Raw genomic sequence first — 19188 nt, 5'->3', positions numbered from 1 at the left:
GTGAAATGACCCCATAGTAAAAATCCCATAGAAAATTCGCCCGTTTTCCAAACCTTCAACCGGTTCTGTATATTCCCGCTGGATAACGCAAACAAACCGGAAGACAATATGGAGTGTGGGGGGCGGGGGCACCATGACAGCCAGCCGACCGACGACTCCTTTGTTAGAATCATGGAGATCACCGGTAGTACAATAGCGGCCAATCACGTGCCTCGATCGAGAGACGTGATCCCGTGTCCTGGACACAAAACTACTTTGCACCCAGGTCCTCGGGGCTGTCCCATTCCCTAACCCTCCCCGGGACTCTTCGACTCGTGTCTCTTGTCGCTTAATTGCCAGAAACAATGGAATTATTGTGACGGCTCGGGGATGAAAGGGACGGAGAGAAAGAGAGGAGATGATTTGTGAACGGGACAGAGATGGAAACTGGAGTCGTGTCGATTTTCATCCGGGTTTCGCAACCACCCCTCGTACAGAGGGTTGTATCAATGGTGGGTTCGTTGCGCGTTGCGTAATACCATGATCGCGTTTTGATCACTATTAGGCTGGGGTACCAAGTAACCTGTGTACTCCCGTGGGATCGCCTTACGCCATTCAGTCCGCATCCGTTCATCACACTTTCCACTTCTCTGATCTCTATTTTGTTGCATTATAGATGCCATTTCTTAGCGCGCTTCATTACAGCCATCGTGATTTTTGAATGTCAGTTATTATTAGACTGCGGGTTTTATGCATTTATATACAACACGATATAATTAAAAGATGAATAGACGTGCGTGAGTCGCGAATGCCTAACGATATACTGTGGCGATGTGTCTAACCCATTCATTTAATATCGAATAAATCATTAATTTTTCGTTTATAATGATACTATAGACGGAGTATAAACTCAATAATAGTAATATTCACAAAATTTGTATATAACAATACAATTTTTTATTAAAAATACATTAAATAATAAATAATTATGTTTTATTAAATTACATATAAAATTATTATTAGTCTACTCTTTTACAGCAAAGCCCATCAACATTTTTGCACTCACCTAATACACGGTCATTTTATTATTTCATCTTTACTACCCAAGAAAATTTCATCGATAAAAAAATCGGTGACATCGATGGCCAACACGTCTGGTCAGGATTTCTTTTTTGTTTGTTGAATCGATCGATCCCCCGATGGTTTTCAAGGAGGTGTTTCCGTCAGAGATCGTCAAAAGTAGAAGGATTTAGGGTTTTCTGCCCTCGGGCCGGTATTTCTTGTTCCGTCAGGGTGGTTTATTTCTTCCTCCCTTTTCACCAGTTGGCCTCTTTTGCTATTCCTCGTGTTACCATGACCGCGATCGATGTTGCCTCTCGAGGAGAAACGAAGTTCTCATAATATCATCGGCTCGAGAGGCCAAGGAAGGTGAAAGGTGAAGCACTAAGATTTATTGTATAATACATACATACATACATACATACTACCGGCTCGTACGTATTTGTCGTCTACTCGAAGAACAGTTTACTCGTTTTCATTTCACATTTCCCTACGGGAATTTATTAGCTCGTCTTATAAAGAGTTCTGCATCTTTCCTCAGACTTGAATTTAGAACAACATATACATTTGTATAATTCAATGTTCTTGTCACTTGTCAGCTTGGTGTAAGTAGTGTCTTAACCCCTTCGCTTCCGCTTTAGCCATATGATTGCGTATTTTAAATCACGAAATAAAATATTAGTATCATGTATTTCTTCGTGTTCATGAATATTTAATAGTTTCTTTTGTGTTTGTATAGATGGTGTGTCAAATTTTCACATGCTTTTAAAAGCTTATCGGTAAAGTAAGACATAATCGAAGAGTGTTTGTAGAAAACACATTAGTGCCAAAAATCAATTTCTATACTACAGTATTCCTATTTGCACGTAGAACATTTTTCGATAAAAGAATACAATTTTTCGATTTTGGCAGTTGCAGTGCTTTTTAGAAACACTCTTCATTTGGTTTTTATTTCTTTCATTTGCTGAAATTCGAGACCTAAATATTGTTAGCAATACAATAAGTATTTATGAACTCTAATTTCCTTCGAATATTTCAAGAGAGTTCACTGATAGCAGGTAAGAGAACTGGGTTTTATTATGTGTACTGACTTTATTATATCAACTATTATACTTGTGGTAGAAGTAAAACAAGTTGCTAAATGGTAACGAATGAAAAATGGTACTAAACGCTTTCAAAATGTTATTGTGTTCTTGTGAATCATTTGTATATCATGGAATATAGACACAAATGCAAAAAGAAATATTTTTTCGTAATTGTCAAATGATTCAGGAATGAAGTGGTTAAACATATACCTTGAGACAATATTACGTAAAAAATTCACAAGTACAAGTCAAATGGTCCAGTAATTACAAGCGTTTAAAATGGACATGACGAAGGAACATAGTTGATATGTTACGTTATATGGGTGTAACAAAGGAATTAACACAACTGCAGCAGCGAAAAACATGTTCCAGGTGTATGCTGAGATTGTTAGAGCAAATTAGTGTTGAGAGGTTCGAAAAATTTCGAGCTGGTTTTAACGAGAACTGTTGTGTCGAGAGGCATTATAAAAGTACATGAAAACATTTTATGGGTTATTACTAAACAAAATTCGTGAGTAACTATAGAAGAATTGGCACAAAAGTTGAACAATATATTAATCATTAATTTCTAATAAAAAGATTTTTATTCTCATTAATATACGTACTGAAAAAGTCACATTATCTATGGGATCACCTAATAATTTTAATCGTTTAATACCAAAAACTCCAAACTGTCTCACTTTCATAATATTAATCCACAGGCCTCTTAATATATATTAGATTATTCCATATAAAATGTAATTTTTATTTATTGATACATTTGTTTACGCTTTCGTGAATGAAAATTATTAATGCTGGCTACCGTTTACATGTTTTTTACTTGACATCACTTACATAATATAACAAATGATCATGAAGTTTGCTTGCTTTATGGCCATTATTGTTAAGAGAACTATTTCGCTTGAAAAATTTGCTATTTTTTTAGTAAAGTGTATCTAATACGATTGAGTAAATATACAGTGAGTGTAAAAAGTATTCGTACACCCTTTAAAACGGAACAACTCTTTTAAAATTGGTTCAAATGACTTGAGTTTTTTTGTGAAGTTAGAGACATTAATTTACTAAATGATGTGAAAAAAAAATTTGAAAAAGTTACAATTGGTCCGTATCGCGAAGAAAATATTAAAGGACGTGTTTTACAACATTTAATCTGAGGCTATAATGAAAATTTAATAAATACATATCGAACATTTATGTTAGTTATGTACATACTGAAACTTTCATTGAAATAGGTTAATACAGAAACGAGCGACAGACATCAAAAGATGTGAGAATTGTTAGATGTACTACAGTTGCAGATCGAAAGTCGGGAAAAACTGCGATTTTCAACATTTTTAATCGTTTGTATCTCGTAGCAACGTTAACCGATTTTGATGAAATTTTCAACATGTATATAACTAACATAAATCGATGGATATTTCATCTGGAATCACCTGCGTCAATGGTGCATCCATTTTTAAAGGAGTCAGTTTCTTGTACCCATATTCACAACAAATATTTTAAATAAAATTTTTTTACTATTTGTATTAAATAATCTAGCAATTTTATTCTACCAAAAAAAACGTTCCCAAAAGGTGATACATATTTTTGCAGCATCACAGTAAAATAACCACTTATAGACAATTATGAACTTAATATGTTTATTGTTTCGTAATAACATTCATTCGCCACCTCGCACTCGTTCTGTCAGTGTACACCATATCACAATATAATTTAATATTTATACTTTGATGATATGAGACACAAATTTGCGTTCCGATGTACATGATCTTAAAGAAAAGTATCTAAATAGAGAAATAAATTTCTTGTCTAAATATTTATACATATACCTTCCTAAAATAGAAATACTTTTGTTTGCTTCATTTAAAATTGTACCAATTATAATTTGTTAACTAAATCCCAAGTATTAATATGTCCTGCGCTAGTCTTTACAATATTATGGCCATTATTAGAAACATTACGAATACTATTGGAACGAACACCAAAGAATATTTACAATATTTTCGTTCATGGTATTAATTTGATTTTTTAATGCACGACATGAGGAAATAACGAATTTTGTAGAATATACAAATCAGCGGGGATTCTTTGGTTCCCTCTGGATCCATCCAGTTCCAAGTCGTTACTCATGAACAAATTGATACACTACCGCTCATAAGTAGTTCCTACACTGGGTGTAAAAAGTATTCGTACACCCTTCAAAACGGAACATGAAATAAATAATTCAGATTCTTAATTAACATGAGTGTCGCTATCACCTGTACCAAAATTATTATAACGAATTAAAAAACAAAGTAGTGCGTGTTCAAATATGTAGGCATTATTAAAATTAGGTCAATTTTTTAACCATTTTATGATGTAAAAATTATGAACTTCTTAATAAAAAAATGTGATCATGGTATCCGCCAGAACCAGTGATATGTAGAATAACGTAAAAATTTCAGACTGATTGATTGAACAGCTTTTTTTTATTTTCCCTGCGCCAGTCAGAAAAATGACGTTTCAAGAAAAACAAGTTTAAGGTACAGTACACTCACGTTAAAGTAGCGGTATGGACGCCCCACTCCACACGCATTGCTCATACACGTGCGCGCACCTCACTATCGGTCGCCATCAATAACCAAAGTTCTGATTCAATTGGTGGATCGACCGAACTGCCACGAGATCCTGTGTACCCATTGGCTCACCTTGAAGTAACGTTTTCAGAAAAAACCCGCCGCGATACTGAGAGACCCGCACCGCTACTTTAACATCAGTCTATTCTACTAATACTAATGTCTCATACATATACAATATTTACTTACAATCAATCAGTTATAAGGACCGAAATAATTGGAATTATATTGTAAAAAATTTTCAGTACATTTTTGAATAGATACATATGCTTTTGAAAAATACAAAAAAATCGATTTTTCCAAAGTTTCACAGTAGAATGACCCCGTAACATCTTATTTTCTCGAACGAAAGAAATAACACACGTTAATTCGGCATTCGTTCCCGACACGGTTCGGTAATTATTTCGTGATTAAATAAACATCGCCCGCCGTGAATCCCTCAATCTTTCCGCAGATGGGAAAACGATGATCGAAATTTCAAGGCCGATTGAAATACCATGAGATCCTTAATGCCTGGCGGCGTTATCGCTTTACCGACCGTGGAAACGATTTCCGTGAAAGCATCCCCCATCCCGGGGCTGGAAAATGATTTCCGTTCGTGGGTCTTGGCACGGGAGGTCGAACTTTTGGGGTGAAAATAAGACACGCAGCCACCACTGCCAAGATAAACACGTTCAAAGATGGATGTTAGTCATCATGCCGGTGGAAAAAAGAGAACTGTGAAACTCTCACCGTACACGTCGATGGAATTGCAAGTTTATCTGATTGCTTAGGGCGCTACTTTCGATATACAGGGTGTTTATAAATATGTAGGATACTTTCACAGGGTAGATTCTACATGCAAAACTAAGACGAAAATTAGGAATGACAAAATTGCGTTTGAAGCTTCGTTTCTGAGATATTAATTGTTGAAAAAATGAGCGAAATACGTGTAAAATACGTTTGACGCGGCGGGTTATTCTTAAGAGTATGCGAGTACGGGAAAGGTGTTTAAAACGATCTCTTTCAGGCGTAATTTATATAAAAAGTACAAATGCTCATTATTTAAATAAAAGTAAAGTAGTTTTTGTAAGTTAGTCGTCTATCTATCTTATCATTGGCTTAAAAAAAATTGAGCTACCTGATTAATTAAATTTTTTATTCACATTTCTTTGAAGGCATACTTAAGGATCATTTTATACCTATTGATAGTGAATACGACGGACATTGAAAAGGATTTCAGTTATTACATTTTATTTAAATGAAAACAGCTTTGACGCGTTGTTTTTCTTTTATACTGACGGGACATTATTGTAACCAGAGATAGGGAAGCTCATTATCTAGATAAAAAGTTTCGAATAACGAATAAAAGGTAAAAAAAGTATTTCGTCATTTCTAATTGTTAAACGTAGAAATTTCAATTTTTATAATAAAATAATACTTCTTTATGAATGAATTGACTTTTGTCGAACAATTATTTAATCTCATTAACTGTTTAAAGCTAACAACGACACCCTTAGATACTACTGTTTTTCACTGTGTATTATTCGAATAAAATTCTGCCCAACTCTGGTTGTAACTAAAACAAAAAACAATAATATAGTTTTTCAATTATCTCCCATTTCTTTCACAGTTGGTCGATTTCAAGTAGCTCGGAAGATTCAAACGCTCGACTCGGCTCGACCGACCGATCATTATTTCACTCGAAATTCGAGTAGGTTTTCGCACACCCCCAGTTATTCTATTTGAAAGGCGTACTCTTCAATTGTTTCATGTTTAGTGTACTTAATTCATTTGATTGTGTTTCATTCTATCTTTAGTTAGGCGATCAATCGATACCGTCTGTCAGCAGGTATATACTGTAGAAACTCCCATTTCACGTGTATTCGAATACACGTGTACTCATCCATGTATATTTAAATATGTATGTATACGTGTACTATTTTACATGTATTTAAATACACGCGTATTAACGTATCTGCGTTTTAATCCGTATTCGTTTTTAGGATACAGTTACTAAGTTTCGAAAGCAAAATATTATTGCAGGAGCGTTGGAAAAATGAGAGAGCCCAAGCGGGATTCGAACTCATGACCCCCGGCGCCAAAAGCAGAGACTCTACCCACTTTTTTTTTTAATAAACATGTTTATTGCAAAAGATTAGTACACTTAGTTAAATTGGTAACAATAAACATAGAAAAAATACCAACCGGCTATTGCGGCTTATATCTATTTGTGCACACGCTTGTGCAACTTATAGATAAACATCTTTGGTTAATATATAACTTATAGTATTCATAACGTTTAAAATATAACAGAGTAATAGTAATTAACTCTAATCAGTCTTTGGATATTACGAATTCGGGGAAAAGTAACATAAGTATAAAAACCCCTTCAACAGTCTTTGGTGTAACAATACTTATAACTAACTTACTAATAAGGGGCAGGAAAAAAGGAAGAGAGAAGAATGAGAAAAAGGAGAGGTAGAAGGGTTTTATATATACACTATATACAAAATAATTTAACTTCCCTACATAGGAAAGTTATCGTCTATTATTGATCACAACCCCTTCAAAGTACTTAGAATTACTATGATCTAAGAGAGCTTATTCTGCACTCTCTAAGGTCAGCTATACGAATATCGTTGATCGACAACCACCAATACTTTTTGAAGTTCAGTCTGTGGAAGTCCATAACATCAATGTCAGGTAGCGCTAAAGAGAACTTAAAGTTATTATTATTAAAATAAAATCGGAATGATGAAACGCAATTCTTTTATTTGCTTTATTCCGTCTCCAGTGGTAAATGAGATTTATGTTATTCGCATTTTGTATTAAACCTAACTTATCACAGTGTATAAAAGCCTGGGGCGATAAGTATCCATTGGTAATTTGACGTTGTGAGACAATGAGGTCCTGTTTTGAAAGAGTATTAAGTATGTCATTCTTAATCAATGGGAGTTTACTAAAATAATTTCTTGTGAGTTTTATAATGAATGAATCAATCCTCGGAATGCCAGCTTTGTTGTACACAGTTTTATTATTAATATAATGTTGCCAGCCTGACTGTTGAGATCTATACATTCGTATGCAAGCTCTTAAGCATTTTCTCTCAAACATACGTATTTTTTCCATGACTGTGTGGTTACAGTTCCACCATATGGGTGCAGCGTAAGTTACTATGGGTCTGACTAACAGCATGTACAGTATAACTTTTGTTTTATTAGAAAGGTGTTCATTGTAGAAGATCCTGCAATTGGCTTGGAATGCTATTTTAGCTTTGTCAATTTGTATATCAATATGTTTATTGCATTGGAGCAGATAATCTATGTGAATACCTAGATATTTAACAACTTTTTTATGAGGAATATTTACTTCATTATCTGTGCCGGAGATAGTTATGCAAATTTGAAAATCTTTACATCCCACTTTAACTTTTGAAGATAAATCATCTAGCGGTTTTCTGAACAAAATGGTTTCGCATTTACTGGGATTAAGTCTTAGGTTCCAAGCCATGTAATACTGGTTTATTTTTTCCACTAAATCTTCTAGGTTGTCACGTACCGTTGTCACTTTGTTGCCAGCAGTATAAACAATTAGATCGTCTGCAAAAGCTAAAGCATATGATTTCCCGTTTTCGTTAAGGTTGAAGAGTCTGGGCAGGTCCCTTAAAAGAATATTAAATGATATGGGTGAATTGACCGTTCCCTGTTGCAGTCCCTCCGTTATTCTAAATTCCTCAGTTGACAGGTTTTCACCGTTCCAGGTGAGGAATGTCTTATTATTAATCATATCCCATATTTGATATATGAGCCAGTTAGGGCACTGTTTCTTATTTAACTTATAAAGAAGTCCATTCAACCATACTGAGTCGAATGCTTTTTCAATATCTAGAAGGGCTGCTCCTACATTTTGGCTTTTAGCAACTTGTGTGTTGAGGTCTGATATGAGTTTATGTATTGCGCGTGTTGTCGAGTGTTGGTGTTTAAAACCAAATTGGTAGTCAGGGATGATTTTATTATTATTGCAAAATTCAGTTATATTTGAGTTGATAATTGCTTCGTAAATCTTGTTTAGGCTGGAGGTTAAGCTGATAGGACGTTAGCTGGAAGTGTCACTGGGATTCTTATTTTTTTTTAGAATTGGGAGGACTGTAGCTCTTTTCCAAATTTTGGGGAAATAGTGGTGATTTAGTGAGTTATTAAATATTATGGTTAGATCCAATTTCATCTTTCTCGGTAGGTGTTTTAAAACTATGGGAGATATATTGTCGAGGCCACTCGACGTTTTGTTTGGAAGGTTCTTAAAAATGAGATCTATTGACCAAAGGCTAGAAAATGGCTGTGGTTGGGTATCTAACTGGTTAGAGTTACATAGCTGTATTGTCTCTGTTGAATTGGGTTATTGTGGAGACCGAGTCTCTAGAATTCTTAAAGCTGTTTTTGATGGATTCAGCTGTGGCGTCTACTAATTGTTTGAGATGTGTGTTGGTGTTGAGGTAACAAGGTGAATTAATTGCTTTGTAGAATGCTCCTATAATATTTAGTTTATCATGTGGAGCTGTAAAAATGTAATTATTCGCTATCTTATGCACTTTAGAAAGGTCGCACTTGCTTCTAAGCAGGGTGTCTGAGTCATTGAGTTTAACCTGTAGATTTTCAATATGCGAAATCTGTTTGGCTCGAAAAATTGCATTAATTTTGGGGAAAAAGGCTTCATGATTACTATAATCTATTTTTTTAATTTTGTTGGTCCAGTATCCATCAGTAGAGATTTTAAGTTCTGACTGTATAGCTTTTGTGGTGTCTTTTAGTGCTTGTTGCGGCGTCTCGCAATAAGCTCGCGAATTAACCACTCCTCGTTGGTAAATTAATACCGCGGACCTCGTTCGAAAAATGATGTGATGGTGAATGGTATTATGTATTTTAAATGATTGACAACTTAGTAACACACTTATATTATAATATAAACTTAACGTAATGTATGTGTATGTGTGTACTGGTTGTGTTTTGACTGATCGATGTGTTCTTGTTGATGATTGAATATGTTCTGCCGAATGAGGAAATGTATAGGTGCTTGCTGGAACGGATCGACTCTTGATTGGTGGGAAATGCAGAATTATGGTTGGTATAGGTGGTCAAGAGGTGGTACTATGAATTTGAAGAAGTGGGGTTTGGTGTATGTATTGTTACTTCGATTCCTAGAAGTCAGTGCCGAAGTATAAGAAAGGGTCTTAAGAACCGCGAATGGTTTGCACGTGATGTGCAGCTGTCCAGGAATCTCCGTTTATGACGGTTTGGTGACCGTGTCGACGGCCCAAGACGCGACGAGCGTTGCGACCATCGCCTACCTGCGTTGGGTCGCAACAGTGCTTCTTTAGCAATTACCGATATAGGTCTAGTCGAGTGCGGATCTGTTATATGGAGGTCGTGCAACAGAGAAACGAGATAACTCTTTATCTTCAAAAATGTGCGGATGTTGTGATTTAAATATCTTTGAATTTTATTGCCAGGTTTGAATTTAAGTACAGTACTGATTATTGCATTGTAAATAACGTTGTTGATGTGTTCTAAATTACTATCTATTTCGGGGATTGTTAAATTGCGATCATTTGGAATGTTATTGTTATAATTTCTGGCTAGCTTTCTAGTAAACTTACGCCAGTTAGTGGCTTTGAAATTAAAGCGGTAATGTTCCGGGACCGGATTCCAAAGCGGTGTATTATCGTTAGAAAGTTCAAATATGACAGAGATTGCGGCATGATCACTGACATACGGTAGAGTTTTTGCCTTCCCATTTAGAGTATTATTTAATTTAAGCCTTGCGTCTGCTAGACAGATGTCAAGAAATGAATTAGATGGTTTAAAAGTACGCCCTGAGGATGTAATTATTCTTAATTTGAAGGTAATTCCATAGCTATCTTCCCATTGTGTCATGTACCTACCCCGTTGGTGATCTAACTTATCACCCTATGCTATACGTCTTGCATTAACATCGCCAGCTATAATGTAATAGTTATTTTCATCGTGTAGATTTAGTTTGTTGAAAAGATTATATAATTCGCAAGAAAAACGTTTTCTATTGTCGAACTTAGCATAAACACTTACTACAAATAGGTTCCTATTATTATTTAAAGCTATCTTAATTATAGTAAACTCTAGTATTTCGTTTTACCGTAGAAATTGGATATGTAATCTTCTCAAACGGTATGTTCTTCTTAATAATGATAGCCGGACCGCCTCCTTGTGTTGCATTGGGCCTGTCTGTTTTTAGGATGTGGTAGTTCATGAAGGATACCTTATATCTTGCGTTGAATTTGGTCTCAGATAGAAGTAGAGCGTCATGGTTGTGTTCTTATATAAACTGTTGTAGTTCTAGTCTTTTGGCATTGGATATAATTGAGTTGACTTTAATTGCCGCAAATTCAATTTAGGTTCCCAGGTTTATGGTTTGATCCGTTCTAACTGGTGAAGAGAGTGTTTAAAATGTATTCAATTTTGTTTGTATTGGTTGCTATCTGGGCTGCCAGCGTTTGAATCTGATTAGAGAAAAGCGAGGCTATTTCATTTTTAAAATCTTGCATCCATTTTCGTGGTTGTGAGGATTGATGACTGTTGTCGTTCTGGGGCTCATTCCTAGATGAAGTTGAATTGTAGAGGTGATCATCGCTCCTCCTAGTTGGTGGGGTATAATTGGAGGAGAAATCTGCCTGTGTTCTTGAAGTCGCTTGTGCATATGATATATTTTCCCTAACAGTATTAGTTAATTTCTTAACCTTATTTACAGTAGCACGTTGTAGATTGGTATTGCATACTTTTTTTGCTCCAACGCAAATTTGATAAATTGACAGCCCTTATAAGAGGCTGGGTGACCTGCCTGGTTACAATTCGCGCATTTTAATGCTTCTGTGTTATCCAGAGCAGTGATAGGGCATTTTCCTGGTTCATGTCATTGCGCGCACTTCCCACATCTGAAGCTCAGCGAGCAGTTTTTGCTCGCATGTCCCAATCTTTGGCAATTTTTGCATTGGAAGATAGTCTGGCGCTTTAGGTGCTCCCACCTTATCCGTTGATACGCTAGTATTTTGATTTTAAATAATTCTGCCGTTCTACTCTCCGCAGAGACTTGAATAAGATAATGATATCTACCAGGATCAGCCTTACTGAAGTTAAATTTATTTAATTTGATAATTCTAAGATTGGGAATCTTTAACTCTTCTAATTCGCTTTTAATTTCCTCCGTGCTGAAGTTTCCCTTGATTCCTTTTATTATTAGTGATTTAGGTTTAATATGATTAGGAGTAAACATATAGTGTTGAATTTTATGTTCTTTCAGCTTATTTATTATTAATTGGTGGTGCTCAATCTGGTTGATATATATGGTGTGGTTATCTTTATTTACTTCCTTAACAGCAAATGCTGATTTAGGAATTTGCGTGGATTTAATACTGTTTATTATTGTCAATATATCTGTGTTCACTGTATAAATTGGTGGAGGTTTTGAAATTTTTTTTTGTATTTCTGTCCGTATTTCCTGAATCTGTTGCATTTTACTCAAGTTCCATCTCATTGTTATTGGAGAGAATGCTATAAGTATTATGGCTATTACCAGGGTGTTCTAGCGGTGAATCGCCTTTTTTTCTGCTGATTTTACGGGTTTTCTTTGAAATTTCCCATTGTTCCATCGGCGCTTCGGAATTCTCATCTTTCCGTGCGTTTTGAGACGCTTCCGCTAGGGGCGTTAGTGATTGGCTTTTTCGAGCTGTATTTAGGTTAGGGGTAGCCTTACTTTTACTACAAACGTTATTCTCTTTAAGGAATTGTTTATATAATCTATCAAGTTGCAGAGAGTGAAGCTTAGGCGCTTTCAACTCTTTAAAATTCAAAGAAGAAGAAGTCGTTGCTTCATTTTCCTTATTCGAGGATTCAGGCGATATGCATCGCTTCGATCCTTGAGCCCTCGACGATTCCATATTACCCACTTTTATCTAGTAAACGCGGTATAAAACCCGTAATAAACATGGTGGATTAACGTCTACAATACTGTGCACTGTTGTAGCTAATAGATATTGCAGTAACTAATAATTCTTTCACTAGCGTAAACTAAACGCACGGAATATTACTCGCGTTGTCGGTCCTACGTCCTTCCCCGATGGCGGTCAAACTCGGACTCAGACTCTACCCACTGCTCCACGGAACCCTCCTATTTTCCAAACATGTTGTTTGCTCATTTGTTGGGTATGGAGGTCCCGATCCCACATTATTATACATAATAGATACAAAACTGACTTTTAAACTTAAATATCTAAAAATTGCAGAACTCGCTGTGAAATATTTTAACATACCAGCAATATCAATTGCCTCCGAAAGATGCTTTTCAACTGCTGGGAATATAGTTACCCCCAGAAGAAGTTCATTGTTATTAGAAAATGTAAATATATTAGTTTTATTTTGTATCAAAGCAGACAATTCATTGAAGAAATTTTGTTAATAAGAATTTTGTATAAAGTATGTATGTAGGTACTGTAATTAGTACAAATAATGGTACTCGTGAGGAATATATTCAGTATTAAATGTGTATTATAGAAATTCTTGCACGGTTGCATGTGTAGATTCTGTGCAATTGGACTACCAATAATTTTGAAATGTTTATGCGCGACGATATACGGTTATCCGACAATTATCCGACCACGCCATGCATATTTACGCATTTAATTAGTACCAGAGTTAAAAAATACTATTTTTAATTTGTATTAATATAAACTTTAATTAATATCTTCTACGTGAGGATGCATTCAAATGAGAAATTATGCATACGTTTTTCTAAAAACATATCGTTATCGATTCTCAGCACATAGCAAAATAACGCACAGAAATGTATTCGACAGAAATTAATATTTATTTTGTACAAACTTATTTACAATAAATTAATACTTTGTCAAATACCGTGACGAGCTTATATTGTCTGTATAAATCTGTTATGCGTAGTTTACACTATTAAGTCTATCAGTAAGTAATCTACTATATTTTGTCAGATTTAATATTTGTTTACTACGAAATCAAAAGCGCATATGTTTCGGTGATATTTTGAATTTACAGTGTATTACAAGTTTATTCAAAAGAAAGTTTAGATTATTTATTGGTACACCTAATAGTTCTTTTTCGTGAAATTCAGCGTGTGTGTTTTTCTACCACAAGTAAACTATGTACAGTTTCTCAGTTGAATGCATCTTAATCAAAAGTATATTAAGCAAGGTTTGTATTAATGTATAATCGTTATTTGTGACTTCCATATTAATTACATGTAATTAAAGTTGTGTTAACCATATTACTATCAAGGATAGATACAAAATATATAATGCCTTTTAGAAAATATTCAAGTCATCATATAATAGTAATTGTGATAATACTGCAATTAGATGCCAATTATAAGTGAAAATTAATTCACAATACTTTTGTCATAGCTGTTAAGGAAAACAAAGTTACGGTTTCTTGTTATTCAGAGATACCTAGAGCATTTAAAGATGATTTTACAGCACGTATTATCTTGATCATACCACTCGTAGAATTAAGTTTTACAGTTACTTTTAGACTCGATACTCATACCAGAAGTTTAGTTAATGAGATCGGGTATTAAAGTCCCTTTCAAGCATTTTAAAAAGTAAGCTAAACTCTGTACAACAGGCCCCCGCATTTCTTAGTGCGTGAAAACCGAGAACGTTGGAATTAGCTACCGCGACTACAACTTACATTAACATTTGTAGAACCTTCACTTTCTTGAATATACTTTCTTTATATACAATTATATATTTATAATTCAGTGTTGTGTATTTCAACTCTAGAATAATATTTAAATTCCCAACTAGAAGCGAACCCATAAAGGCACATTTTTACCGCTGGAAGTGTATCGAATTCTTAAAGTTACGGGGCCCATATTAACAATCCTAGTGTCTCCCTGAGATGAAATACGCGCAGGTTCGCCCACGAAAATCTTTCCTAATGGCTCCCTGTGATGAAATAGGCACAGATTCGTCCACATAATAAATTCAAAAAACCAAACTCGCCATTCCTCAGCTTTCGCAGCTGCTTAGCCCTGGCTCGTAACAATATATAAAAATTAGCTACCGAAACTTAGTGAATAAAGTTAAACCGTTGTATGAAGATACAGCTGAATGCGTATTACAATAGATTTTTACTTCGATCTAAAGAAAATTAATGAAACTTGATTTTTATGTATATATAATAATTTTGATATATTCAGAATATCTTAATCTGATTATATGTATATGCTCTGATTCATTTGTTAATTTGAGCGTTAGAATATTAGTTTACACTGAAATCACGTATTTGAAACTTTCGAAAAACTTGAAAAGTTTAACCTACATATTAACACTATTCCTACCACGACCGGTTACATGACCGTTTTTAAAATTTCGATTACAATTTCCTATATACAACGTAATTGAGTCGCCTTTAAACTTCACGACTTTTCCTCAAATATACGTATAATACATTTTTCAATACTCACTTCTTTTTTTATTGTTTATTTTCTGAGAAAAATTTGTAGTCTGTCTTACCTACCACAATCGGTCATTTGACCGGTAGAACGATTTATATCTTTTTGTAATAGTATTCTCTCAAAGACTCAATTCCGAAACTATAAAGTCGTTACAAACGAAAGGTAATGCAGTTGTGGCATGATTTTAGCCGAAAAGTGCCTCCCGGGGACTGCTTTACGGCACTTCCAAGTGTTTACAGTTCTCGCTCGCCTATCGGTCTCGCGGTGTTTATTTGCCTGATTGGTATCCGAAGGGGTCCAGAACCTCGGATTTTCTTACACCGTCTTATCTACTATGACTGTAAAATAAATAAAATCATAGTCGAAGGGGATGCCTAGACGTCTTCTCACGAATTCAAAACAGTAAAGTCTTGTGACCCGAACAGAGAGCATCAAAACGTGAAAGTTACAAGGAGCATATTCGGCAGTCTTTTATTATTTTGCATTTTTATTCTATTATTATTCTACTCTTATTTTATATGGTATTACGTGTTATAAGTGTCATTTTCAAAAAAGTGAACAAAACCAACAATACTTCGTAGCAAGTTTCACATTTTATCTTTTATTCATTTTTTTATCCATTTTGATTTACATTTTTATATTTTAGTTTTTATTTTATCCGTTGAATATTCATCCTCAAAATATCAAGACGTTCGAAGAGTGGGAATTTATTATTAGAGAAAATAAATAATTATAATATTGAAAATGACAATGCGGAAAATTATGATCTATTTGAGACAAACTCGAACACCGATGAGAACGAAGAGAATGTTTCGAACGTACGTAGAGGACGAAAGAGAAGGAGATTTTTAGTTAGTTCCGATAGTGAGAATGAGGAAGAGGTAATCGAAACTGCTATAGACGGAACTGTTTGACAAGAAGTAAAAGAAGGGTTTAATCCTGGCAGAGCACCTATTCATAATATTTTTAGGGAAACATCAGGCCCGACAGGGTATAGTAAACGAAATATTATAAAAGGTAAAGTTAGGACGGCATTTTCTCTGATTATTGATAAGAATATAATCGAACATATAAGAAAGTGCACAAAAACAGAGGCATTTCGAGTGTTGGGATATAAATGGGATTTATCTACTCCAAAGTTACATGCATTTACTGCACTCCTGTATGCACGCGGCGCATATGAGGCTAAGAATATAGATATAGCACTTCTATGGAACAAAAAGTGGGGTCCGGCATTTTTCGCAAATACTATGAGCAGAAATAACTTCACGGAGATTATGAGGTTTATTCGATTTGACGACAGAAATCAACGAAGCCAACGCTTACATACCGATAAATTCGCTTTGATTTCTGAAGTTTGGTCCAAATTCATTGAGAACAGTCAAAACTGTTATAAACCAGGACCATATATTACTATCGATGAACAATTGTTTCCAACAAAACCAAGGTGTAGATTCACTCAGAACATGCCCAATAAACCGGACAAATTTGGTATCAAATTCTGGTTAGCGTCCGATGTAAGTAGCAAATATATAATAAACGGCTTTCCATATTTGGGAAAAGATGAAAGGAGAGAACCTTCAGTTCCGCTTGGAGAGTTTGTCACTTTGAAATTAGTAGAACCGTATACAGGATGTGGAAGAAATATAACCACGGACAATTTTTTTACAAGCGTGTCTCTAGCAACAAAAGTTTTAGTAAAGAAAACTACGGTTGTTGGAACAATTCGAGCAAATAGAAGGGAGCTACCAAAATTGACGAAACAGAAAAAAGACAATATGACACGTTTCTAAACAAAATTATATCGTTCAAATAATTGTACTCTGACAATTTACAAAGCTAAACCAAATAAAAAAGTACTGATTCTTAGTTCAATGCATAACTCCGTACAAGTTGAAGAAAATGATACCCGTATACCGGAGACAATTAGATTATATAATAGCACCAAATTTGGTGTAGATGTGACCGACCGAATGTTAACAAATGTTAGAACAACTTTGATGTTTCGAGTAAATAAATGTTTACACGCCCGTGGTGGACATTTTGAACATTTAATTTGAAGAACATTTTGTTTCTTCACGAATAAGCAAAGGACTCAAGCGCGTATAATTCAATAACGCAATTTCCGAGCGCTTCAAGTAAGTACCTACAAGTCAAAACTTCAAACTGTTATATCTCATCATGGAAATATCTGACAAAAAAATGTTTCAGACAAAATTTACTTGTTTTTTCCTGTAGAATCTAAATATGTAACGTTTTATGGGAGGTTCCATTTAAAATTATAAAGGTACTCCCGCCCCCCTTAATCCTTTAAGGGGGGGGGGGCACTTCACGTTTATGTAGTTAGAAAGGCCCTTCAGATTCACGTAATTTAAGACCAAGAACTTTAAAATCGATGGCATAGTTTTCGAGATATTGAGCTGTTAAGAGTTATATGGGCCACCCTGTATATTGTTTTGCTAAATGTAGATGTACTTAAAATTGTATAATATACTTACATAATTAAGAAAATTAAAAAATGCAAAGTACTATTAGTGTACGCTATTTCCGTGAAAAAACGTCGAAAAAATCGACATACAGTTTTCGATTTTTAAAACTACGGCTATACCCTAACAAAAAATCTCCAGAAAATTTAGGACAATACTTATGACTAGACTGCGGCTAACTATACTAATTACATATGCTTTCCAAAATCAGCAACTGTATTCTTAAAATTAATACGAATCGAAATGCAGATTCAGACAGTATATTTAAATATACGTGAAATACTACACGTGTAATAGTACACGTGTCACCGTGTACTTAAGATGACACGTACTGACGTACGTGTACGTGAGATACACGTGCGCACATGTACACGTATACTTTTAATACACATTCAGAATCACGACTTCTAATTCAAGCGTTTATGTACTTGGTTGTAATTTGCACATATGCATACGATACAAAATGCGTACAATCCGCAGTCTAACGTTTAGAATGAATGATAGTTTGAAGACCCATTCTCAGCGCCGCGGAAAACGTTAATTAAAATTAACTCGACGAAGTGAAAAGCATCGTTTAGCAACATTTGTCCAGTGGAGTTTACGTTTTGCATCACGGCTGAAGTATTCTCGAAATTGTTCGACAAACAGAACATCTGTTTCGAGTACACCGGAGAGCATACGATGCTCCTCGATCCAGTCGCATACACGATACAATTCAACGCAATTGATGGCTTCTGTACAAACACATTGTATATAACATCACAAAACAGAGAATTTCTTATCTCTCGTTACCCGTGGACTAGTTTCTCGTCGTATCTTTTTAATTTTCTGCTTAGTGCATCTATTATGTTACATAGTGTATTTATTGCATCTGTTACGTTCCGAACAAAATTCGTTTTTTCTTTTTCTTTTACTTCGGCTGTAATACGTTACGATAATGCATAGCATTGTGGGAGCTATCTAATCGAACGCAGTACGGTCTTTGATGTTTATAAGATAATTTTTCTCATTGGCGACACAAATAAGCTTGTATACATAACGCATTCTTTTCTTTGGAGTCAACGTGGTCCCACGTTCAGAACGCTTGATTGTAACGTGAGGTAGATATTTGCTTCGCCGTACTACCGAATGTAAACCTCTGGCGTCCGATCCGATAAAATATCGAGCATCTCGAACTTTCTTCTTCGCGTACGCAGTTAAATTCAAAATCATAATCTAAATTGTTATAGAACTCGTAGTTGGATTTCAAATTCTAAATCATACATCGAACTCCATTGCTACACATCGGTCAGCCCATTACCTACTATACAGGGTGTCCCAAAAATATCCTCCGACCCGGAAATGTGGCATTCGGGGGTGAATGGGAACAACTTTCTCCTTAGCAACAATATAATCTGAGGCTCAGTTTCCGAGATATTAACGAAAAACCGCGACCAATCAGAGCGCGAGTTTGGCAGCCGAGTTCCCGCG

The 19188-nt window shown here is 35.1% G+C and overlaps 1 protein-coding gene across 1 annotated transcript; it reads left to right on the top strand.

Moving 5' to 3' along the window:
• Nucleotides 1-12929: 12929 nt before the first annotated feature.
• LOC107186345 (piggyBac transposable element-derived protein 3-like) lies at nucleotides 12930-17025 on the top strand. Its single transcript, XM_015574190.1, is given in 2 exon segments — nucleotides 12930-12951; nucleotides 15950-17025. Coding segments are annotated over 2 exon segments (1098 nt in total).
• The last annotated feature ends 2163 nt before the right edge of the window (nucleotides 17026-19188 follow it).

This window comes from Dufourea novaeangliae, unplaced genomic scaffold (genome assembly GCF_001272555.1).
Source record: "Dufourea novaeangliae isolate 0120121106 unplaced genomic scaffold, ASM127255v1 scaffold86, whole genome shotgun sequence".
NCBI lineage: Eukaryota > Metazoa > Arthropoda > Insecta > Hymenoptera > Halictidae > Dufourea > Dufourea novaeangliae.
The sequence above is the reverse complement of the archived record's forward strand: the minus strand, read 5'-3'. Positions and strand labels throughout refer to the sequence as shown.